This window comes from Microtus pennsylvanicus, chromosome 7 (genome assembly GCF_037038515.1).
Source record: "Microtus pennsylvanicus isolate mMicPen1 chromosome 7, mMicPen1.hap1, whole genome shotgun sequence".
In the NCBI taxonomy this organism is placed as follows: Eukaryota; Metazoa; Chordata; class Mammalia; order Rodentia; family Cricetidae; genus Microtus; species Microtus pennsylvanicus.
This window is the reverse complement of record NC_134585.1, coordinates 116396693-116420089: the sequence shown is the minus strand read 5'-3', so window position 1 is coordinate 116420089 and position 23397 is coordinate 116396693. Positions and strand designations below refer to the sequence as shown.

At 44.7% G+C, this 23397-nt stretch overlaps 1 protein-coding gene across 13 annotated transcripts in view; it reads right to left on the bottom strand.

Moving 5' to 3' along the window:
- The window catches only part of Pde4dip (phosphodiesterase 4D interacting protein), a 213693-nt gene that overhangs the window by 75776 nt on the left and 114520 nt on the right, over positions 1–23397 (bottom strand). For 6 of the 13 annotated variants that reach the window (XR_012911416.1, XM_075981815.1, XM_075981817.1 and 3 more), the window contains exon 1: positions 387–2237. The exons of the other annotated variants lie outside the window; for them this stretch is intronic. Coding sequence is in view for 5 of the 6 variants with exons in the window: in XM_075981815.1 (XP_075837930.1) it covers positions 387–1499 (1113 nt within the window). In the remaining variant the exon portion in view is untranslated. Of the gene's footprint in view, positions 1–386; positions 2238–23397 lie in introns of those variants that run through there. 13 annotated transcript variants of the gene reach the window in all.

Below are 23397 nucleotides of genomic sequence, written 5' to 3'. Positions count from 1 at the left end.
CTCTTACAGAAGGCAATGGAAGATGTCATCCACAAATCTAGAGAATGGCAGAAGTCAAGGGGAGGGGGAGATTGGGGTGCCAAAGGCGAGACGGGATGTCTTCTTTCTGCAAGGAAAAGAATCTTTCTCTTTTGGTACGTGAAAGAGATGCAGTTTTTAACAATAGAAAAACCAACAGATAATGTTCAAAAGGTTGATGAAAAAGCAACTTATCTAAGTGTAAACCACGTTTACTAAATGGGCATGAGCAAAAAGTACAGCCAAAATGGGCTTAATGATTAGTTTTTTCGAGCCTAGGACATTATTCTCCTGAAGCTAATCACGCCATGAGAAGTCTATGCGTGGCTCGTCAGGAGGGCGCCACAGGCAGCAGTCGGTGTGTATACCTGGATTTGGAGCGGCAAATACTCTTCATAGAGATCATCCCACAGCTCCAGTAGGTCCGAGAACTCCAAGGAGTAGCTCACAGGTGTCAAGGGCCTGTTAAGGAAACTGGAACTAACTCCATTTGTCATGATATGGCCAGGCTTGGCTCCAAGTGGGCTGGATTTCACTGGAATTGGAAGCTTGCTCCCTCGGGGACTCTGAAGGGGCTTATATTCAAGACCTTTAATCATGCTGAGAGCCAGCTCCAGTTTGTGGTTACAGAAATGCTGCGGAGCCTGTTCATCCGAACAATAGTCACACTTTAGGAGTCCCTTCGCACTTCTCTCCGCTTCCTCGTCCTTCTGTTGTGGAGGACTAGCCTGGACACTAGCATCCAAAGATTCCACAGAGGAGCCCGGGGTCCCCTCCTCCATGCTTTCCCCATCCGGGGCTACTTTTGTGCTTGGTAAGTCTGGCGGCCCAACCTCTGACAATGCCGGTTCTTCGGTGCAAATGCTCATAGAGCACCTGCTAGAGAGGGCGTAAGAAATACTTCTGGCCACTTTCCGAGGTACCTTACAAATGGCTTCATAGTCAGAATCCGCAACCCGCAACGCTGCACAACCACGGCATCTCCTGGGTCGGTTTCCGGGGCCTTCAGAACCATGACAGCTGTGGGACTCCTGAATCTGATCCTCATTTTCTACCCAGCACTCAAACCCTGAATAGGCGAAGTCTTCCTGGAGCAGCGCAGAGTACCTCATATCTGGTAAGTTGGAAATGTCAACCGTCCCACTTCCCGCCTTGATCTCCTCGCCAGAGTCGTCGTTATTATTCTTCCGATACATACTGGCGATGCAGAACTTGAGGCGATCCTTTTCCAGCAGCAGTTTCTGCAAGCGCTCAAGAGAAAGGGCTTCGATCCTGGCGATAACAGTATCGAATCGATATATGCGATCGAGCATGAAAGCACACTTGCTGCAAGCAAACTCGGCTTTGCCATCACGAGTGACATCTTTGCCTAGGACGTACGAAAGCAGAACCTGGAGGTTGAGCTTGGACGCGGTATGGAAGATCCAACGCCGCTGGTTTCCACACAGCTCCCGGGCACAGATCCTGCAAATCTCTTTCATCTTTAACTCCGGGAGGGTGCCGAGCTTCTTCTCTGTAACGGTCACAGCGGTGGGCTGCTCACCGGCTCTGGGATGCGTTCCTCTTCCCACCTTGATCGTCTGTGGCTGGCATGGCCCTGCCCGGGGTCCTCACTGGGTAGGGGCGCACCTCAGAGCGCGCAGGCTCTGGGTACCACACGGCCAGCCCCGCCCCTCGGGCAGGGGGCGGGCACAGAACGCCGAGGAGGGGGGGGATGCTGAGTGACAGGGTGCGAGCTGAGCGCGGACGCTGCCAAGGCCCCTCCAGCTGCCTCTGCCGCGGGCAGCCGTGTCCTCTACGTCCTCCCAAGCGGGCAAGGCTGGGCTCCGGGACAGCAGTGGCGGCTCAGGGCTGACGCAAAGCCCGGGCGATGAGGCATCAGATTTCAAGATGGCGCCGGGGTAGGCGGCCTCCGCGTGACTCCTCTGGGAGTTGTAGTCCGACCATTGTGGCTCTGCGCATGCGGGCGGGCGAGCACATTGCCTCCGCCCTCATTCCAGTTTCTCCCGCTGTCCCGGTAACGCCGACTACGCTCCGAGCTGAGCGTGGCAAGCCAGGTACCTGGCCAGTGCCTGGCGGCTTTACTCTGATAAGATCTCACCGAAAGCACGCCCTGTCCCTTCAAGGAATCTCCCTCCTCTGCTGGGTGCCTTGAGGCTCCTCCCAGGGAGGAGAAAGCCCAGTCCCCTCCCTGTCCGTCCACAACCAGTGCCACGTACACTGTGGATGTGGCCAGGCGGTACCACTAGTTACCGCCGCCTTCGGCCGCCACCCAACCTCCTCTCCTAATTCTGTCTGGCTCTGGGGTCAGAAGGACCCGGGCGGCAGAGATGGGTGGGGAGGGCCTGATAACTAGAGGAGGCAGGGGCAGGTAGAGCGAGTTTGCCGAGGCCAAGCTAAGGTTGAACCTTTCCTACTATTGGATGGATTTAAAAAAGGAGACTTGGGTTTCTCCCATCGGTGTAGGGGGAGGGCTAGCAAGCCTAGGTGTTTTGTCCTTTTATGGGGGGTGGGGAGGACGGCACACAAGGCAAGCACCAGAGAGAGAGTCCTGCCAACTCCGGGTGACGGCAACTGCTAATCACGATTTTAAAGATAACGAGAAAGCTTTGCTTGAGGCCTCCTGAGAAGACATGATCATGAATTTTCTTTCTGGTTCTGGTAGACTGCTTTTTTTCGAAATGGGGAAGGAGACAGACGCTTCTTTGGAAATGTTTTCAGTTCAAGTACTTCAGAATTAGGGCTGGAAATTCATTGGCGTTGTTAGTACCCGGTTTTCCGACGTCACAGTTACTGAGTACTGAACCTCACACTCCAGGAACCTAGAGCACCGACTGGATGGGTTGCAGGTAACATAAACTGTTGAGGGTGAGAATTCACTTCCTGGCTTTTGAGGCAAACAGCAGAGGAGGAATCCTATCCCCAGCGATCGCTTGAACTAACGATTTTTAAATTCTAGTATTGTGAGACCGGGGCTATTATAATTATTTTAGTTACATAAACAAAATCCTGGAGCTTTGTCTGCAGCATACCTTTGCATATATGATGCCATCTGCACACACGTATTCTGATCCTCTAATCAAGACCAGGAAATGGGATTCCATGGAAGCAGCTGCAGTTTTGAATCCTCAAGGCATGTGAGCTTGGATGTCGTAAGAAACAGTCATGGAGCTGGAGAGATGGCTCAGTGGTTAAGAGCATATGACTGTTCTTCCAGAGGACCTGGGTTCAATTCCCAGCACCCACATGGCAGCTCACAACTGTCTGTAACTCCAAGATCAGACAAACATGCAGGCAAAACACCCGTGGCACCATAAAATAAAAATAAATAAATTTGGAAAAAAAGAGAAAGAAACTGAGCCACAATCTGAAATCTACAAGAGTAACTGGACTCACTCTGACTGATGGACAGGCAGAGAGTGCTCTACCCCCTCCTAGAGAAAATACTCTAAATTTACATTGAAAAATAGTGGGTGAGCTCTTAGGCCAGAACTAGCCCTAACGTGATCATTGGTGTTTAAAGTCATATGGTCAAAAGGTAGTGTTGTGCAGATAACAAAACTTGAAGCTTAAAGTTTAAAAATAAAACATTGCAATAAGTTTAGCCTTTTATGATCCTTATCGTCATCTTTGTCGCAATTGGTAGTTAACAGTGGCTTCTTGGAAGGAAGCAAAGTAGATGGAAGGAACGAAATGAAGGCATTATTCTATAGACCATGAATCGTTTGAATTTAGACCAATGAATATTCAACTATCGCCTTTAATTTTAATTCAAGTATTGCTTTTAATTTGATATTTCATTAAACATTTTAAGACTTTTTTAGCTTAAAAAACCGTATGTGCATGAATGTTTTGCCTGTATGTATATGCATGTATGTATATGAACCATGTATGTGCCTGGTGCACATACATGCAGGCAGGCAGGTTCAGAAGACGGGGTCAGTTTCCCTGGAGCTACAGTTCCACATGGTTATGAGCCAATTGGGTGCTGGGAACTCAGTTCACATCCTTGGCAAGAGCTACAAGTACAGCTGGGTCATCTCTCCGCCCTAATTTTAAATTTTTAAATTTAGAAAAGATCCCATAGGTGAAGCCAAAGGCTATGCCAATTTAACATACCAGGTGCTACTTAGATCTAGGCCATAAGACTTGAAACTGAAGGGAAATACTTGTAACATGCATGATATACATAGGGCAGCTCAATATAGACAAAGGTTCAAATAGGGAAATACAAGCTAATAATGGTGTATCTGGGGGCTGAAAGTGAATATTTAGATTCCTTTCCCCTCATTTGTATTCTATAATTTTTCATAATAAATTTACAACACTCTGAGATAAGAAAAAAATAGTTTCTTAAAAACAAGGCAGGGTGCCAGGTTGGGGACACATACATTTAATCCCAGCACTTGGAAAGCAGATCTCTGTGAGCTTGAGTCTAAATTCCAAGTTCCAGACCAGCCAGGGCTACATGGTGAGACCCTATCTAGAACAAGACAGGATGAGCATGTTCTTGTGTGTTTGTACAATGCAACACTACCCACCCATGGAAAAGAATGGGCTCTGATGTGTACTCCGTGCGTGGATCCCAAAAACTGGTAATGAAAATGTCACATACAAATGAAACATGTTGTATGATTCATTTGAAGAAAAAAATAAAGGAAAAATACATTTATTATGATAGAAGTTAGGAATGGTTTCAGGGTGAGAGTATGAAAATTAATTTCAAAGGACAGTGGGCTGGCTAGTGTTATGTGAACTTTGAATACTCTAGAGTTATCAGAGAAGAAGGATCCTAAATTGAGAAAATGCCTCCATAAAATCTGGCTGTAGGCAAACCTCAGGGCATTTTCTTAACTAGTGATTGGTTTGTGAGGGCCCAGCCCATTGTGGGCGGAGCCAGTAGGTGCTGTAGGAAAGCAGGTTGAACAAGCCATGGGAGCAAGTCAGTAAGCAGCAGCCCACCTCGGCCTCTGCATCAGCTCCTGCCTCCAGGTTCCTGTCCTTAGAGATCCTGTCCTGACTTCCTTCAATGATCAACAGTGATGTGATAAACCTTTTCCTCCCCAGTTTGCTTTTGGTCATGGTGTTTCATCACAGCAATAGTAACCCTAAGACAGAAGACAAAGACATTTTCTGGGGCGGTAAAGATTTTCTCTGTCGTGTCTTGAATGATGGATACATGGCTTTGTGCAGCTTCCAATGCTCCAGAAACTGAGCACTTAGAATTGTAGATCTGATGTTAGCATATGGTAGTAAAATGAATATGTAGATATGCACTGCCTAAATGCTTTTAGCAGAAAACAATCCCCACTTGAGCACAGAATAGCTTTGAAAACCGGGGAGATAAAACACACACAGTCTGGAAGACATTCTATAAATGGCCCAATTGTAAATGCAAAAAAGTCTAGTCGTGTTTAATATGAACTTGAGAAGCCACAGTTCCCTACATGGGTGTCCCATACATTTAAGACTGAAGCAGTGTATGTGATCAAGGTGAGATTGAGATTTTTTTTTTTGATGATTTAATATTGGATGATTTCTTCTAAAACTTACTGAATGCACATAATAGAAAATTTGAGAATAGGTTTCATATGGAGTTGTCACTGGGCTATATCAGTAGTTTGTCCTAAAGATAATGGAATGATAACAAAGTGGGTGTGGAAGCTCCTGATAACAATCCTAGCTGGGGGAAGGGGGGGGGATGCACAGGCAAGAGGGCGAGGAATTCAAGGTAATCCTCAGGTACCTAGTGAGTTGGGGGCTAGCCTTGACTACCTTAAGATCATATCTCCAAAAAAGAAAGGAAGGAAGAAAATAAACAATAAAAATGGCTGATGGGCATGCTCACAGCGCGTGGTAACTTAGGAGTCAGTCACTCCTTAGGTGGCTAATGTTAGGTTAGGTCACTCACACCTGGTCCTTAGATTCCTAATAGGCAATACGAAGTTTTAAAAGACACCAGTTTTCAGACTTTAGTGTTGTTCTTTTGCCAAACTACAGTTCCCAGCGTTCTCCTGGATACGGACATTTCCCAGAAGCCTTTGTATTCCCCGTTAAAAGCGAAGGTCGTCAGGAGTTCGCTCTCTTCTCCTCTCTTCCCCGCCTTTCCTACTGTGTTGGCGCGCCCTTACCTGCCTGTTACCCCTCCCCCATTAAAGTGCACCCACGTGGGACCACCACGTGTCTGTGTCTTTTCCTCGCGTAACGTCTTTACCCTCTAACCTGCAGCCAGCCAGAAATTAAGAACAACATTTAGTATCCCTCAGAGTGAGGTGTGGTGGGGCTATTAAAATACACATCGCTTGCTTGGACCCCCTCACAAATTCCCCAGTCTCACTGCTACTGCTCTCTGAGAGCTTTCTTTGAACTGCTAAGCGAGGTTCAGAAAAGCCTCAGTAAGAATATCAGAAGTTCACAGGGCTGGAGAAATGGCTCTGTGTTAAAACCTGCACTGCTCTCGGAGAGGACCCAGGTTCAGTTCCCAGCCACCCACATGGCGGCTCACAGCCTTCTGTAATTTCAATGCTTTCTTCTGATCTCCATGGGTACTGCACACACATGGTACATGTACATACATGCAGGCAAAACTTACATACGCATAAAAATAAAATAATTTTTGAAAGAGAAAAAGGCCAAAAGGTTAGATGAAAAGTTAAATGAAAAAATTCATCAAAGAACTACTCACAAAATTAATGTTGAATTTAAAAAATGATACCGTAGTTGGGAATGGTGGCTCATGCCAGCATATTATCCAAGCACTCTTGAGGTTGGGTCAGGAAGATGACATTGGCACTGTCAGGGCTAGCCTGTGCTTACATTGTGAGTTCTGTGTCAGTCTAGGCTATAGGAGGCAACCCTGTCACAAAAAATTAGAAAGACAAGAAAAAAATGGAAGGAGGGAGAAGTATATTCCCATTGTGCTGGACAAGTATTACTGGGGTAGCCTTTTGTCTGATTTGTTTTGCTGTTGGTACCATCCCTGTTTAGGTCTGAGAAATTTCTCTTGGAACCACCATCACTTTTGTATCCATTGTATGGCAATAAAGCTGCTTCTAACATCTAATTTTGGCTTGGGAGGGAGTTTCCAAAGGAATGAGAGGTGGGAAACCCCCATGTTCCAAACCAGCTGTACTGGGTTCCACTGCCCTCACTATTCTAATTAATTCAAGTTCTTCTCCACTGCAAAAATGATTCAGGCATATAAGATGAAACAACAGAAAGAGGAAGAAGTTGAAGAAGAGTAGGAAGAGGAGGAGGAAGGGGAGGAGGAGGAGGAAGAGAATGTCCAAGTAAAGTCATTTAGACTTAATGGTAACACACAAACTGGCACATGATCTCCATGTGCTGGAAATAAGAAACCACGGTGCTTTCCACTAATTAGGTAGTATTTGGAAACTTGGGCTTAAAAAGAAGGAGACTTCCGGTATATCTACAGATTATGATTATGAATTTTACTAGAATTCAAGTTAAGATAGTAAACATCAGATCCAAATAACCATAGTTTCATAAATACTTCAAGTATGTATTAAATATGTGAGCCAGTCAACATGAATTTATGCAAACTTGATGTCGTCTCTGACTTCGCTGAGCCCTCAGACACAGGTAATTCGAATAATGGCTAACTACATGGTACAAACACGATCCAGTATGAGAGAAAAACACTGAGACTAGTGTGGACTGAGAGGGTTGGGGAGCAGGAGGAGCACACAAAACAGTTGTCAGAAAGGAGGGACAAAGGGAAGCTTCCAGCTAAAGAAGAAAGGATTAGTATTGGAAGTTGGGATGAGCACAGGATCCGCCTGTAAGTGAAGGGAGACGGTGGGGATGGCTGGATATCCATATTCATCCCTATACTTCTAATTCTCTGCAACTGTTCATCCAGGTATTAAGGGCCAACTGTGTGACAAACACTGTCACGGACCTTAGCAAGTAGCATTTCGTTAGAGTATTTTGACAAAAGCGAAAGAATTTGGACATGATGTCATGCACTTGAGCAGAGAAAAACCATTACAGCCATTTATGTGTAGAGTAATAGCTTCTGGGATAGAAATGGCGGTGTCGTAGGTATGAGAGTCACCTTAAGAGTGAGTGGAAGGGCTTGCTATCTCTGGGATATATGAGAGTCGTTTGGGAAGCGGGAACTTCAACTGAAGAAATGCCCTCATCAGACTGACTTGTGGGCCAGCCTCCGGTGCATTTTCTTGATTGATGGTAATTGTGCAAGGGACCAACTCACTGTGGGTGGTGCTACTCCAGGACTGGTAGTCCTGGGAGCTATAAGAAAGCAGACCCAGAAAAACCATGAGGAGCAAGCCAGTCAGCTGGGATGCTCCATGCCCTGCTCCTGTTGCTGCCTCCAGGTTCCTGCCCTGAGTTCCTGCCCTGTGTTCTTGCCTTTGAAACCAAACTTGCCACAGTGTGTTATGGTTGAACCAATGGTCAGAGTTGTGCCCCTGATGCTTTGGGACCAGGTAGACTCTAGGAACCTTCAACCTTCACATAACAGAATAGAGAAGAAAGAAAATAGCAACTAGATGAAACTCAACTCCCTAACAGCTTGAGTAAGATAGGGACTAGGTCGATATTAAATTGATTTGCAGGAAGCAATACGTTTCTTATATAACTGAATTTGTGTGGGAAGTGTCATGCCCACCAGGCTTTTGTGCATGTTCAGTTGATGCTCAGCCCTGGACCTTTAACCTCTTCCCATACTCTCCCAATGTCATCCTTCTTGACTCACTGTTATACCAGTGGCTTCCAATTTATATTTTTTACCCTAGAAATTCCTGAGTTTATCCCTCAAATGCCCAACTATCTGTCTTTGATGGCCAATATGGTCAACTTGAGAAGATCTAGAATCACCGAGGTGACAGACTTCCGGGCACACCTTTGAGGAATTATCTAGATTAGTTAATGATCCACAATCACTACTATTACATGGGCTAGGAGATTGGACTAAATGAAAAGGAGAGAGTGAGGGGAACACTAGTGTTCGCCACTCTCTGCCTCCTGATGAGGGATGCAATGTGACCAGCCACATGGAACTCCTAATGTCGTGAATTCCCCATCACGATGAACTGTACTATTGACTGAGTCAAGATAGCCCCTTTCTCTCCTAAGTGGCTTCTGCAAGATAAGCAAATAATAAATATACTATCTAATATCTGCTTGTATGTATCTAAAGAATAGGCTACCCCTTTCAGGAGTGGGGAGCAGTTGGGAGAATAGAAAGAGAGAAGTATTGGGGGGGGTGGATAACTAAAACTAAGGATGTTTGAAAAAAGCCATTAGGAAACATATTTTATAAGCTTCTTTAGATAGATGATAGATAGATAGATAGATAGATAGATAGATAGATAGATACATAGATACATAGATACATAGATAGATACATAGAGAGATAGATACATAGAGAGATAGAGCTAGACAGATGGAAAGTATGTGTATGTATGTGTGTCTTAAGAGTTTAAATGGAGGGCTGGAGATGGCTCAGAGGTTAAGAGCACTGGCTGCTCTTCCAGGGGTCCTGAGTTCAATTCCTAACAACCACATGGTGGCTCATAACCATCTGTAATGAGATCTGGCGCCCTCCTCTGGCCTGCAGGCATTCATAGAGGCAGAATGTTGTATACATAATAAATCTTAAAAAAGAGAGAGAGAGAGTTTAAATGAAGTTATCCTACACTGGGTTACTGCTCTTCCCAGATGTGGAATATCTTTCTTCAAGTTGCTGAAGAAGGAAGTCGCAGACACCCTCAAGGCAATGCAAGCTATTTCTATTATTATTGGTATGTCTTCACATTTTGATGGTAAGACCCTATTGTTGAAGACACAGCATACTTTGATAACAGGACATGGAAAACCAGAAGCTGCTACTGACCTATAGATGTATTCCCTTTTGGCTAGCTTTCATAAAACAGAAAGATGCCATACAGGCTGCTGGGGGGAGAAAATTGATCATCAGTCCGACCCAGTCGTGAACACTTTGAGATGAAAGACCCGGGTAAATCCAGACCCCTCTAGCAGAAAGAAAAGAGCCAAAAATCTAGGATTAGCCAGTTCAGTGACTGTTTCAGGAAGAGCTGAAGATAAAGTTAGATTGTAATCTTAAGAATAATCTTGAGAAACAGGGAGTTATCCCCTTGTGATTATCACTGGCATTTTCAGAATTTTCAATAATCACTGGTATTTTCGGAATTTTCCAATGACGCCCTCCCTACTCCCTTTGGATTACTGGGTTGTGGTTTCTTCCCTTAAATACCCCTTCTCCCAGCTACTCGGGGTTGAACTCCTCCCCTGCGTGGGTTGTGAGTCAGGGCCCCGGTGCACTGGCTCCTGTCCTGTCAATAAATAAGCAAGGAGGGAGTGACTGGAGGGGAGGGTCGTGTTATCCTGAGACTTGAGTGAGAGTCTCCCCACACCAGGGGTCTTTCAGAGCTACAATAATGATCATCTTATAAGATAGCCCAAGATCTCTGTGAGTTCAAGGCCAGCCTGGTCTACGTAGTGAGTTCCAGACAGCTGGGATACATAAAGAGACCCTGCTTCAGAAAAAAAAAAAAAAAACCCAATAGTTTGGGAGCATATAGGTTATAGGGGTAGGCCTACTATTATTTTTTTGTTAATTGGACATAGTGTCAAAGTACCTTTTAAATACTTATCTCCATAGATTAGACCAGCTCTCAGTCCTCATCATAGAAGTTTCTTTTTGCAGTAGACAGCATTTAATACAGAGACTCACAATATATCAAAGTGAGAGTATACACACACACACACACACACACACACACACACACTCATAATATATTCAAGGTGAGAACACACACACACACTCATAATATATTCAAAGTGAGAATACACACACACACTCATAATATATTCAAAGTGAGAATACACACACAATATATATATATATATATATATATATATATATTGTGTGTGTATTAGTATATATATATATACTAAGTATGTGAGCACTCAGCCCTAAATGAAACAACTCTATCACACCCCTTGCATTCAAGGCTCAGAAGCATCATGGGAGGGGGCCCAGGGAGCTGGCTAGAGGCAAAGATAGGGAGGGCTGCTGTCAAACCATGTCTTCTAGACATGACAGGACTGCGGCCCTCATGAACTCACAGCGTAAGACCTCCACAAGTTCAAGCCAGTCAACACTTTGCAGGCCAGCTTGAATGGGGGAGGAGCTGCTGAGGGGCAAAGTCTGTTTTCTTTAGGGGTGTGACCCTGCAAGGCTGACCGTGCTCCTGATGAAATCCTGTTTGGTCTGCCTCTGTCCTGCGGGAAGGTGAATGATCCCTTTGTCTGGTGTAGCCACGAGACGCGTACCACCCTCATAGTCCTGGGCTTCCTATGCCCCATACTACGAGAAATAGGTTTCTCTTGTTTGTAGGCTACTTGGCCTGTGGCATCTTGTTACACAGCCTAACTGGACCAGGACAGCACTCCTAAAGTATTTAGAACAGCATCTTCCTAGGTGTAAGTAAGCAAGCACTGAATGAATAAGCCAGTGTTTCTCCTTTCGTCTCCCCTTACTTAAATCCTTTCCATGCTTTACAGACCAAAATCTTTGCTGCTTACCCCAGTCCACAGTGATTCCTCCTTTCTCTGTTGCTTTCTATTTCTCCCCTTAAGAGATTTTCATAGGTGATAACCTCTGAAGCACAGAGATTAACCTTCATACGTGTGTTCCTCTCTCTACAACTCTGAGTACCTCAGCAATGCATATAAACACTGCTAAGGAGCCATATGGAATCCCCTAATTCTCTCCCTCCTGTGAGTATTAAAGCTACCGTTGCTTTAGCTGAGAAACCTGACTCCTGAGACTTGTTACTAGTGAAGGTTTATGACTGGGAGAGGGTCTATAAACAAGTCTCCAGTTTAGCATGCCACAGCTTCGGAAGAGGAACTGAAAAGCTGCCCTTAAAAAAAAAAATCTCCTTATATGAAGCTGTCTGACACTGCCTAAGCTATGAATCCTGCAAGGTTTTCATTCTCCACCGTGAGCATTCAAAGCACATTCTTGCATTAATCTCCGTGTCAGATCTCTCCATGGAAACACCGGGAAGTTTGCTATTTTAGGAAATTTCCCTAACTGCAAGCAGTGCCGTTTATATTAGTGCAAAGGAGGCAGGAATGCAAAGGTTTGGGGGTCTCTGGGACCTGTGTAAGTGGGGAGGTCCTGTTTACTAGTGAGCACCCCTCCCCAATTCTGCTGTTCTGTGGCCACAATGAAATCACATGCTAATACAGTTTGCTTATCTGTTATTAGAGAAAATACAGGAAACATACAAAGAGAGAATTCTTTGCGCCCTCTGTTAAACTGTACCGTTTCCCTTGCTTCCACGCCCCTTGGTTTTGGTTTCTTTTTAAAGCTCTGCCATAAAGCAGCTACCGTTCTGTAAGAAGGCATAATATCAACAGCTGGACAGCTTCCAGATTTTTCCTGTGCCTCTTGCTCCCTTCACTGAGGAAGAGAAAAGGGCTCTGCTAACCCTTAACTTTCCCAGTCGCCCAGAGCAAAGCAAGTGGGCAAGGTACAGCAACTGCTGAGTACCCTGGGCACAACCTGTGGACCTGTAGGACATCCAGAAGGACTGGAGACAAGCCCGGAGTGATGCCGCAGCGACTTGTGACATTGACAAAATTTTAAAAACCTTTGTATAAAGTGAATAGATTATCCAATAGAAATTTGTAAATATTGTACTAATATGCTGTCACTGCATGGACGCTGTGGGGCAAAGAGGAGAAACAGCTAAAAACTAGGACAATTGAGTCAAACAATAAGTTCAGAAACACCTGTTTTAACTGGATGGAAGGCACATTATACCGGTCAATTGATGCATACTGTTTAAGCTTGTTGAGCAAGAGCTGAGTGAGGAAGCCCTTTATCTCCTCTAAAGCTCCCACCTTGGGGCAGGCTGGCCCTGCCCCTCTGTAATGAGGAGAAAGAGAAACAGTAAGCAGCTATGTGTATTACAGATGTTGTGTCCTGAGGACAGCTAGAAGAAAACCAGGTCCAGCAGAGCTTCTTAGTGTTTATTTCATAAGAATACCTGCAGTGGGGATGGGAACTTGGAAGTGCATCCCTAGAGAGATGCTCTGCTCTGTCCAGAGCCTTTAATCAGAAGCTCCCCATGACTGAGCAGGGCTTCAGCTTGACACGAATTTAGACAATGTGGAAACAGGGAATCTTGACTGAGAAAATGCCTCCAAAGATTGACCTGTAGGCAAGACCGTGGGCATTTTCCTGGTAAGTGATTGATACTAGAGGGTCCAGCCCATTGTGGCGGCACTACCTGTGGGGAAGTGGTTATGGGAGGGATAAGAAAGTGTGGAGGCCCAAAAATGTGAGCCTATTTCCACCTTGTCTGAAGGTCAGAGAGTTTGAGGTTGCTCAAAATTGTTGACAGCAACCAGGGCTTCGCATCCTGACCTAGGGTGTGGTTACTTGGTCTTTTTGACATTAAGATGGCCCATCCAGGCAGATCTACTCCACCCTGACCAATGGTTGGGATATTCAAGCAGACTTCTACTCCTTCTTCTGTGATAGATTTAACCTTGGGAGTGGCTGCCTTCAAGATACTTGGTCTAGAGTGGTTTCACTGCCTAAACAACAGAATGTTTTTCTCATGGATTAATTGCTTGATGGGTTCAAAGTACTAAAACAAGTAAGTGTTCTAGTTGTCCTTTGTATGATAGTAAAACAATCTTTTGTCTTCCTCCCCCTGTTGTATTGAGGTATAAAAGTGTATGGAAAATTAAATACCGGGTGATCTCTGTATTCACTGGAACTTGCTCCTGGCACTAGCCTGTTCCCGTTTTACTATTTTCACTCACGTCTTTGTACTTTTTACTTATTTCTGATCCCCATACTCCTACCCTGGTGAGTGGTATTTTTGTCAAAGCTGGTCTCCAGCAGGAAAGCAGATTGAGCGAGCCAGTAAACAACACTCCTCCATGGCTTCTGCCTCAGTTCCTGGCTCCAGGTTTCTGCCTCAAGTTTCTGCCTTGACTTCCCTCAGTGAAGTTCTGAGAGTTGGAAGATTAAATAAACCCTCCCCTTCCACGTTGTATTTGGTCATGGTGTTTTTCACAGAAATGGGTTTATGCCAGGTATTTCAAGTGCCAAATTAATTGAATGGTGTTTGGTTATTAATCTACTGCTTCTTTTAATTCTTCTACTTTTGTTTACTATTTACCTAATAGATTCACTCACTCAAAACCAAAAGTACAGCCATGACAGATGATTCTTTGGATTACCCAGAGCACTGTAAGGACTAAAGGCTCTAATGTGAATCTTTTTGTACGCAGGTTACATGCAATCCATCCTCTCATGCTGCGATAATCTCATGAGAAACGCTGTGCATGGGATCTGGGGTAATAAGCATCCTTCACTTGGACTGTCTGGATCTAGAGGTTGCAGGATCTGTGTGTGTTCCATATGCCAACCATGCTGGCTCCAATTGTGAGGATGGGGGAGAAGTGGAAAACTTGTAAACTCCAGCTCAGACCTCGAGCACTTTTCTCCCTCAGCATCAGCTGGAGATTATGGGATGGTTTTGTTGGTGGAGAAGAGGATTCTTTAGCCCCTGGAAATCAGGACTGAAATGAAACAATTTTTTTTTTCTTCCTCTAGTGTGAGTTGCTATAGCAGACAGAGGTGTGGAATTAAGACATTGCTATTGTTAAGAGGCAGGAGGCTCATAGCACAGGCTTCGGGCATCTTAAGTAGCAGGGTTCAGCATACACTACTACACTGAGAAGAGAGAATATCTTTTACTCCTGTCTAATGCACAGAATGCACTTGGTGAAGCAGTTATAGCCATGGTCAGCCAGACCTTGTTTTCAGGACACTGTAACAGTTACCTGCTCCCTGAGCAGTCTGACAGCATCCATTCGGCTGCCTTTCCAAAATGCATACCATGTGGTTTTTATTTCTTTTGCCTTTTAAAAAAGTTCTCTATTGCTTACAACATAAAGTCCTCCTTATTTATGGGCTTTTCCAATTGCATGTTTCAGCCTTCTCCCATACTTACCAAATGCTTGCTAGCAACAATTACTCTTTATTCCTTAACTCCCTTCCAAGCCACCGTTCACATCCCCTCTGCCGAGAAAGACCATAGTAGTTACTTTTCCCATTGCCCACAAAAGCAAGTCAGCAGAGGGATTTCTTTTGGCTCTTGGTTTCAAGGTAGGAGAGGGTATGGAGGCCAGAGTGGCTCCCGCCCATAGCAGTGGGAGAATTAAGCAGTTTGCTTACACCTCCGTGGGATAGGAACCAGGGAGAGCTTGGCCAAAAAGTAGGCTGAACTATAGCTGAAGGAGTGGACTATCACTGAAGGCCTGGTCCCATAGTGGCCTACATCTGCTAGCCTTACCCCTTGAAGGTTCCAGAACCTTCTAAAAAACAGTTCCACCAGTGGGAGACTATAGGGAAATAGACGAAGTCCCAGGTGAATGTGTCCTGTTGATACAGGCACAGGCGTGTTAAAGATGCCAGTGCCTCAGGCTCCTGGGAATAGAAGGCCTTCCCTTGGTAAAGTTCGACTTTTAGCTAAATAAAGAAGATGCAGAAGGCATCAGCCACAGCTTCCTCCCCTGGATGACTGCAGCCAGAGATGCCCTCCTACACAGACACCACTGAGATTAGCCAGCCCACTTCCTTGTTCATGCAGTATACGATAAGTGCACCAAATCTCCGGGCTGCTGTTGGAAGGGCTGGAAAGCTTACAGCCAGCTGCAGCCCAGCTTTATGTTATTTGTGCCTGCCATTGCTTCATCCCCTGTCCGCCCAGTCAGGGCAGTCAAAGCAATGCAGGTCTCAGCAGGAAACAGAGCTCAAACCAGGAGCCTGCTGGAGATATTTCAGTTTCCAAGGGTAACAATGGCCATCTCCCCTTTTCTGCCAGATGTATTAGGCCCTCACAGCCCAATTTAAGGGGTTTCCAGGTGGTTCCCTCTTCAGCTTCCAGAGATAGAGTCGATGGACTCTTCAGAACTAAGTACCTATTTCTCTTCTCGTTTATTATACCATTACATACTAATATCTGATAGGACTAGCCTCAGAAGCTAAGCTTGTCTAGACCCTAGTGTAACCTGGTGCATTTTGGAAATCCATGAGGTGTGTGTGTGTGTGTCGGGGGGACGGGGGAACTGTGGTGAGCCCACAAGTATTATACAGTAAATGTACAGCAATAGATCTATTGGACTAATCCATGAGGTTATGGACACGCCACATGGAGCAACCCATTTTGCAGAGCGGTGGGATCACCTGTGTTTTGGATACGTCACTGTCGATTCTATAGAAACCTTGTGAAATCATGGCATTTCTCCCTTCTATAGTATCCCCAGCAGTGTGTAAAGCTGTCTCTTCCTGTCAGGCAACCAGAATACCTTCCCCACACAGTGAAGCCCCGGTGTGAAAGCAGTCACTCAGTCAAGCCCTGGTTCTCATAGCCCAAATCTACATAACAATAGTCCCACAACCTTCTTTATTGACAGCACTCACTGAGAAGAAAGGAGCCCCAAACAGGAGCCCATTTGTCTGCTCTAAGAGAGGCCTCAGGAAGGTGTCATCTCTTCGCTCTAACTTAACAAGCTACTAATATTCTGTATTTATCTTTCACCCTGGTTTCAGTTAACATAAGATCGTAGCAGGGAATTAACTGTTTATACAGCCTGAGTCACTGAAACTACTTTCAGAGAGAAAAAAAAAAATCTCGCCTGGGCACCCTGCTGGAGTCAAAAGCAAAGTTCCCCAAAGAGATTCCCCTTACCTCAACCAGCTAGACACTAAGGCAAATCAAGCCCTTAGGTCACTGTGCCACCAGGGGAGCTTCACAGCGATGCCCCCCTGAGACTTAAGGTACCTCCTTGTCGGATCCCCTGGTCTTTTCATGACTCTGAAAATGCATGCTTGATACTATTGTTACCACGTGGAGCTGCTGACTTCTCTGTATGCCTAAACTGAAAGCTTGTGGAGAAGAGCCTTCCTCTTTCCTTTCCTTCCCCCAAGAAATAAACACCTGTTTGTTCTACCCCTCAGATCCCTTTCCCCAACCCGCTTTCACCAACCATACCAAATCTTTCTGGACCTTGAGAGGTTCAATAGGTTTAACCCCAAAATCCAGGCCACAGTTCGCACCTGCCACACAGGAGGTGGTCAGCTCCCTAACAAAGGGTCAGGATATGCTAATGTTGTTCTGCTCCTTCTTTGTAATTTGGAGGGTGCCAAAAGAGACGTTAATTTGGCCTACATGTCAGAGCTGGCATCTAGAGCAGGAAGATAGAAAGACACGACAGCAGGCATAGGTAGATGTGTGGACGTGACCACAACCATTCACCAGGTTACCTAGGAAACAGAATGCTAATGAATCTCCCCCTTGGTTTATGTTCTGGTATAGAAGGCTGTTTGGAGAATAAATGCAGAGGAATTTTCAGAATGTGAACCCAGGATTTTATGTGGGATCCCTGAAAATTTCCCTCCTGATAAAGCCATGTGAGTTGTGTCTTTAATTCCACGTCTTCCCTCTGGTCTGGAGAAATAATTTATGGTCTGGACTGGCACCGGACCATGAGAAATGACTCAAATATTCCACTGGTCATCGACAGTAGGATCCACACTGTGTGTAATCAAAGTCAAACTGAATTCCGTTGCAAATGTGGACAGAATGCTAATATACACCCAACTTCCCAGGAATTAGATAACTAAGTAAATCAAAGGAAGATTGTGTTTTCATTTGGCAGATTCACCACTTTCTCATCACGTAGGACATAGTTACTCGCTACTTTTGAATTACCAGCATAGCAACCCCAGTCATGCTGCATCTGAAGCTTATCATTCACAGTGATGTTCATAAAATACATGCTCTCTTTCAACTCCTTTTATATAATCTGATTCAAAAAAATTGTATATGAAAATTAACCATTGCTGTGTTCCATATATATATATATCTTACAGTTATTTTCAGGATATAAGTAAATCAAGTTACTTTAGAAAGTACCCTGAGTAACACCTGCTAAGGGAATGCTACAATATGTTGTGATTTTATTGCTAAGGAAAAACCATTGGATGTTCACTGGTGAATAATTTATAATTTATTTATTTATTGTTTTATGTGCATTGATGCTTTGGTTCTCCTAGAACTGGAGTTACAGACAGTTGTGGTATTGTTACAGACATGTGGGTGCTGGGAGTTAAACCTGAGTCCTCCAGAAGAGCAGTCAGTGCTCGGAACTGCTGAACCATCTCTCCAGCCCTGATGGATGTTTTAAAATACACTGGGTGAATGTGTTTAAGAAAGCCAACCAACCAGTTTTATAACTGGAACAATTTATGTTTAAATGTTCCCAAGATGCAGCAGAAAATGCTTCAATATTTTCTTTTGTTTAGTAAATGAATAGAATAATCACTGTGATTAGTTTTTCCTGAACTATTCATGCTGGTGCCTGTTCTGGGGAGCAATAATTATTATGATCTGCTGACCTGGCCTGTCACCTTTTAAAGGGTACCCTTTCCCTTTAAAAGACAAGCCCTGCCCACTCCCAAACCCCTCTTCCACCTAGGCAAGCAGATCTCCCCTGCCACTGCATTCTTTCTCTTTCTGTCCCTCTTCTGAAGAGGTAACTGCTGCCTCTCTCTCTTTCCTTCTCTCTCTCTCTCTTCTCCCCCACTCTCTTCTTCTCCCTTCTCCCCTTTCCCCCTTCCTTTTCCCTTCCATAACCCACTAAATAAACTCTATACCCAAACTCTCTCTGCATGGCTTATCTGTCTGTCTCTCACCTGCAGCGGCCTCCCACCCACCAAAGCCTCAGAGGACCTGCAAAGGCCTGGGGGACCCACCAAGGCCCCTCATGGGACCAGCCTCGTTCCCCCTCCCCGCACCACATGTTTAAGAATAACATTGGCTCCATGACTCGGATTCGAACCAAGGTTGCTGTGTCCTCAATGCAGAGGTCTCACCACTGCAGTCTTGGCGAGCTACCTGTTATTCTTAGACACTTGGTTGGGGGAGGCCTGTTCCACAAGGGGCAGTGGTCCCACAAGGGGCAGTGGTCCCACAAGGGGCAGTCATTCCCATGAGGGGTCATCTGAGACCTCGGCAGGGTAGCAACAGGTCACCCGAGCCCTCAGTCAGGCAGCGGTGGGTGACCCAAGGCCTCGTTGGATTCCCCAGGCCTCTGCAGGTCCCCTGAGGCCTCAGCAGTTCCCCTTGGTGGGTGGGAGACTGCAGCAGGTGAAAGACAGATAAGCCACACAGAGAGAGTTTTGGCATAGAGTTTATTAAGTGGGTTATGGAGGGGAAAGAGAAGGGGAAGAGGGGAAAGGAGAAAAACAGAGATGGGGGGGGGGGAGAGGCAGCAGTTACCTTTTCAGAAGAGGGACAGAGAGAGAGAGAGCACAGGCCGGAGGAAACAGGAGATCACCAAATGTTCAAACACATGAGCCTGTGAAGGAGATCTCACCTTAAACCGTAACACCTTCCAGAAGTTAATGTGAAGCACTTGATTGCCAAGAGTATTTGAGCTCTTACAGAAATCATGCTAATATTTCACTCTATCCAGAAGCACTGACTGAACCCACTCTTTCTCTCATAATAGGAACACACTTTGGAGTAGACATTTGCTAAAAGGTTCTGTGTCACTTCAGGCCATTTTAGAGGTGATAATATAAACTAATCTACACATACTGCCAGTCCTGGCATTTTTCCCCATACCTATTGGCTCTGAGGGAGAGACAAAGAAATGAGCTATGGTGGCTTTTTGTCCCCCACACCCAGGAGGACTTTCTTTCCCAGGCGCCAGTGCTCTGAGAGTTCTACCATCCTGTGCTCCCACCAGAGAGCAGCCCTCCTCATTGTGCAGTTACCTGGCCCACAGGTAACCACTGGTGGTGGTGGATGGGTTCTAAGGTGGCCTCTGTCACAGCAACCTTGATCGACTATTTCTGTATACAGATGTATACTCTTTGCTGTGAAAATGAATGTCCTATGAAAGAGGTAGGAAAATGCTCTATGATAGAAGTAACAGCATAATATGATTGTGTCCCTAAGAGTACAATGTGTTGGGTGACACGAATAAACTTTATAGATACTAGATAGTATTCCAAGAGCACAAAAAGGTAGCACACATTATAAGATCTAATGCACTTTACTTGAAAATCTTGATGCCATTTTGTCTTAGGACGCTGTACTTCGCCTTGTTCTAAGCACTCCTTTAGAGTAGAATATGAGTACGTTTGTCTTTGTGAAATAATAACCTTTTTGCTTTTTAAATCTGATGTGAAAACCGATACCCAACCAGTCCCCATCACTAGCATTACAAACTACATATATTCTCTTCCGCGCTCACCAGAGATGATGCAAATATATATGGAATAAGTAGACTAGCATGTGCGTGTCAAGAAATAAAAACTGATCCATGAGGGCAAATTTATTTCAGGATTTACCCAATAGTATTATTCCCTTCACAATGCCTACTCGAGGATAAACACATAGTTTTTCCTGAAGCTGCTGGAGTCATTGCAGTAGAACGGCAGCTGGTAGATATTAGAGAGAGAGGCTGCTTGGGGTTAGTCTCCTAATTTTACACTGTCAGGAAGGGATAAGTGACATACCTATATCTCACAGCTCAGGTACAGTCATATCAGAAAGCCAGATCTTCTTTGTAGTCAAGAGGGTTTTTTTTTCCTAGTCAAAATTATACATAAATTTTATTTTCCAGAGGCATTGTGGCATAAGCACCTAGTGAAAAGTTCCCTCTACTTACACCTCTATTACCGACAGATCTTACCCTCCACTGTGTATGCTATGGCATAGACAAGGCTGGGAAATATTCTTTTAAGTTAATTCTTAGTTGCCACTCTTTTTGTTGCTGTTGTTTATTTCTTTGTTTTTGTTTTTCAAGACTGGGCTTGTCTGTGTAACAACCCTAGCTGTCCTGGAACTCCCTCTATAGACCAGGCTGGCCTCGAACTCACAGAGATCCGCCTGCCTCTGCCTCCCAAGTGCTGGGATTAAAGGTGTGCACCACCTCTACCTCCCAAGGGCTGGGATTAAAGGTGTGCACCACCTCTGCCTGGCCCACTTGCCACGCTTCTCTCAAGACTCCAGAATTTGTCTAAATGAAACAATACATTATATTAGACTATACATTTAAGGGGTTCCTTTGCTCCCCCCCCATTTTCAAATTCACATTTATTTGAAACTGCCCTTGCCTACATGGATGTTAGGATTGTCTACTATGCACTGTCACCATATACTTAACCCGTGTTAATTTCTAACAGCAAGCTATAAAAGTGTTCCAAGTGACAAACTGGGAGTAGGGAATACTTAGGTTCCCATAAGTTTAACGGAAAAAATCCCACTTTCAGTTTGTAAGGCTTAATGTGTAACTTCAAATGCAACATATTTTATAGGAATCTACGAGCTTTAAATCTCTAAAAAATGACTTAATTTTTAGAGTTTAAAACTTGCAGTCTTTGAAAAACGTCCCACACCTTTTCCCATAGCTTCAGACATCCTACGCTCACCATTGTCTGTGCCTCTCCAGACAAACCTAACATGATTGACCTGCTTAAAGTGTTATTCATCTTCCTCAAGGGAAGGTTTAAAAGCAGGTAATCATAACTGTTGGTGTGTAATACGTCTACCACAGTATCTGTGGTAGATTTCAAAAGATCATTTCTTTCCTCAGGCTAAGGAGTTAATACTCTGTAAAAAGCAATGAAGAATTATCAAGCGTAGTTACCACGCTCCTTTCAACTCAAGATACTGAGCCACTTGAAACAACAATTAACATCTGTACGTCTATACCAGAAGAGGTAGACAACAGCACCTTGCAACTAGCCAAGTATAGATTAGATAAACCAGGGATCTTTTTTTTCCTGACTAGAGAGCATTGGAAAGCTTGGGGAAACTAAGAACCAGGAGAAAGGAAGAAGGAAAGTCCTTGGCTGCAACCACTCCATTATCAATATCGTCTTGGGCTGTAGGATGGAGCGCTTGCCTTGGTCCTGTATTAGCTATAACAGGGAGAAGGTGACCTTGCTGGTCATCATAATATTCATATATGTCCTATCCTTATTGTATCCTCCATCACAGTGAGAATCCTAATGTCTACCCCTGCCACTACCTCCACCACCGCTCTGAGTAGGTCTGCCTATGTAAATACCTGGGGTAGATCTGTGCTCTCTTGGCAATGAAATAATCCATATGAATTCTGTAAGTGGAGACTGCTCTTTCGTTTCCTGGCCGCGCAGACCCGAATAATCCAACATTGTAGTCATGTTAGTTAGGTTGTCTAGATGTACAGAGATACATCTCAGATAGACAGGGATTCTTCAAACAAGTCAAAGACCTATGGAATGTGGCATTTAAAATGTTTTAAGACTTTAGACTTTTCTCAACAGTGAGACAGGTCTGCTCCTGGTAGCACCAATTACTTCAAGAGCAAGATGGGCATTGAAGAGTCTTCTCATGGCGTTTGCTAGCCATTTCGACCAGAAACTGCATTTGCCTGGACTGCTTGATGCTATGCTGGATGAACTGGACATGCAGGACCCACAGAAACTTGCCTAACATACTGAACTTGCCTAAGGTGAGACAGTCCTTCAGGGTTTCTACGTCATGAAAGAGTCTGCCAGACATTCTGCAGGACACCGAAGAAAGTGACTGACAAACTGCCAATATAGGTGGAACTGTCTTTCAAATTTCCTGCTTCATGGAAAAGTCTGCCACATATATGAGCCTATAAGGCTGAAGATGGATGCCTCAGTGGTACAGAAAAACTTTGGGTGACTGTCCAGACAGTGAGATGTCTCTGTTAATTCTAAAAGTTTGGAAGTTGCTTACAGTGCACTTTCTACTTATTAGGTAATATTATATCCTTATGGGGTCTTAGAAGAGTTGAAGACAGATAGTTACAGTTTTCCTTAAGTATGATAAAAGATAAATTAGATATGAAACTCTCCAGATACATCCCACATCAGAATTCTACTATGCATTCCTATTCCATCCATATGCCCTTTCCATAGCCTCCGTAGGGTCATCTACCATCTTAAAGTACACAAAAGCAAAGTCACACGATAGCCCGGTCCACAGATCATAAACCGTATTGACACCACTCGGCTGTCCTTATTGTGACAATACTTCCCGATGATGTAGACACAGCACAGAGTCTTGGCCAAATACCCTCAGGCGATGGCTGGCATCTGTATTTACCCTGCTGCCAGATGCCTTCTGTAACTAAACAGAGAGTGACTCGGGCTCCATTGCCTTGGGTGTTCTGGTGTACAGGGCCACCTCAGATTGTTCTAGGCGAGCGATACCTTGATTGAGTGTAGCATCCGTGAGACTGCCCCCT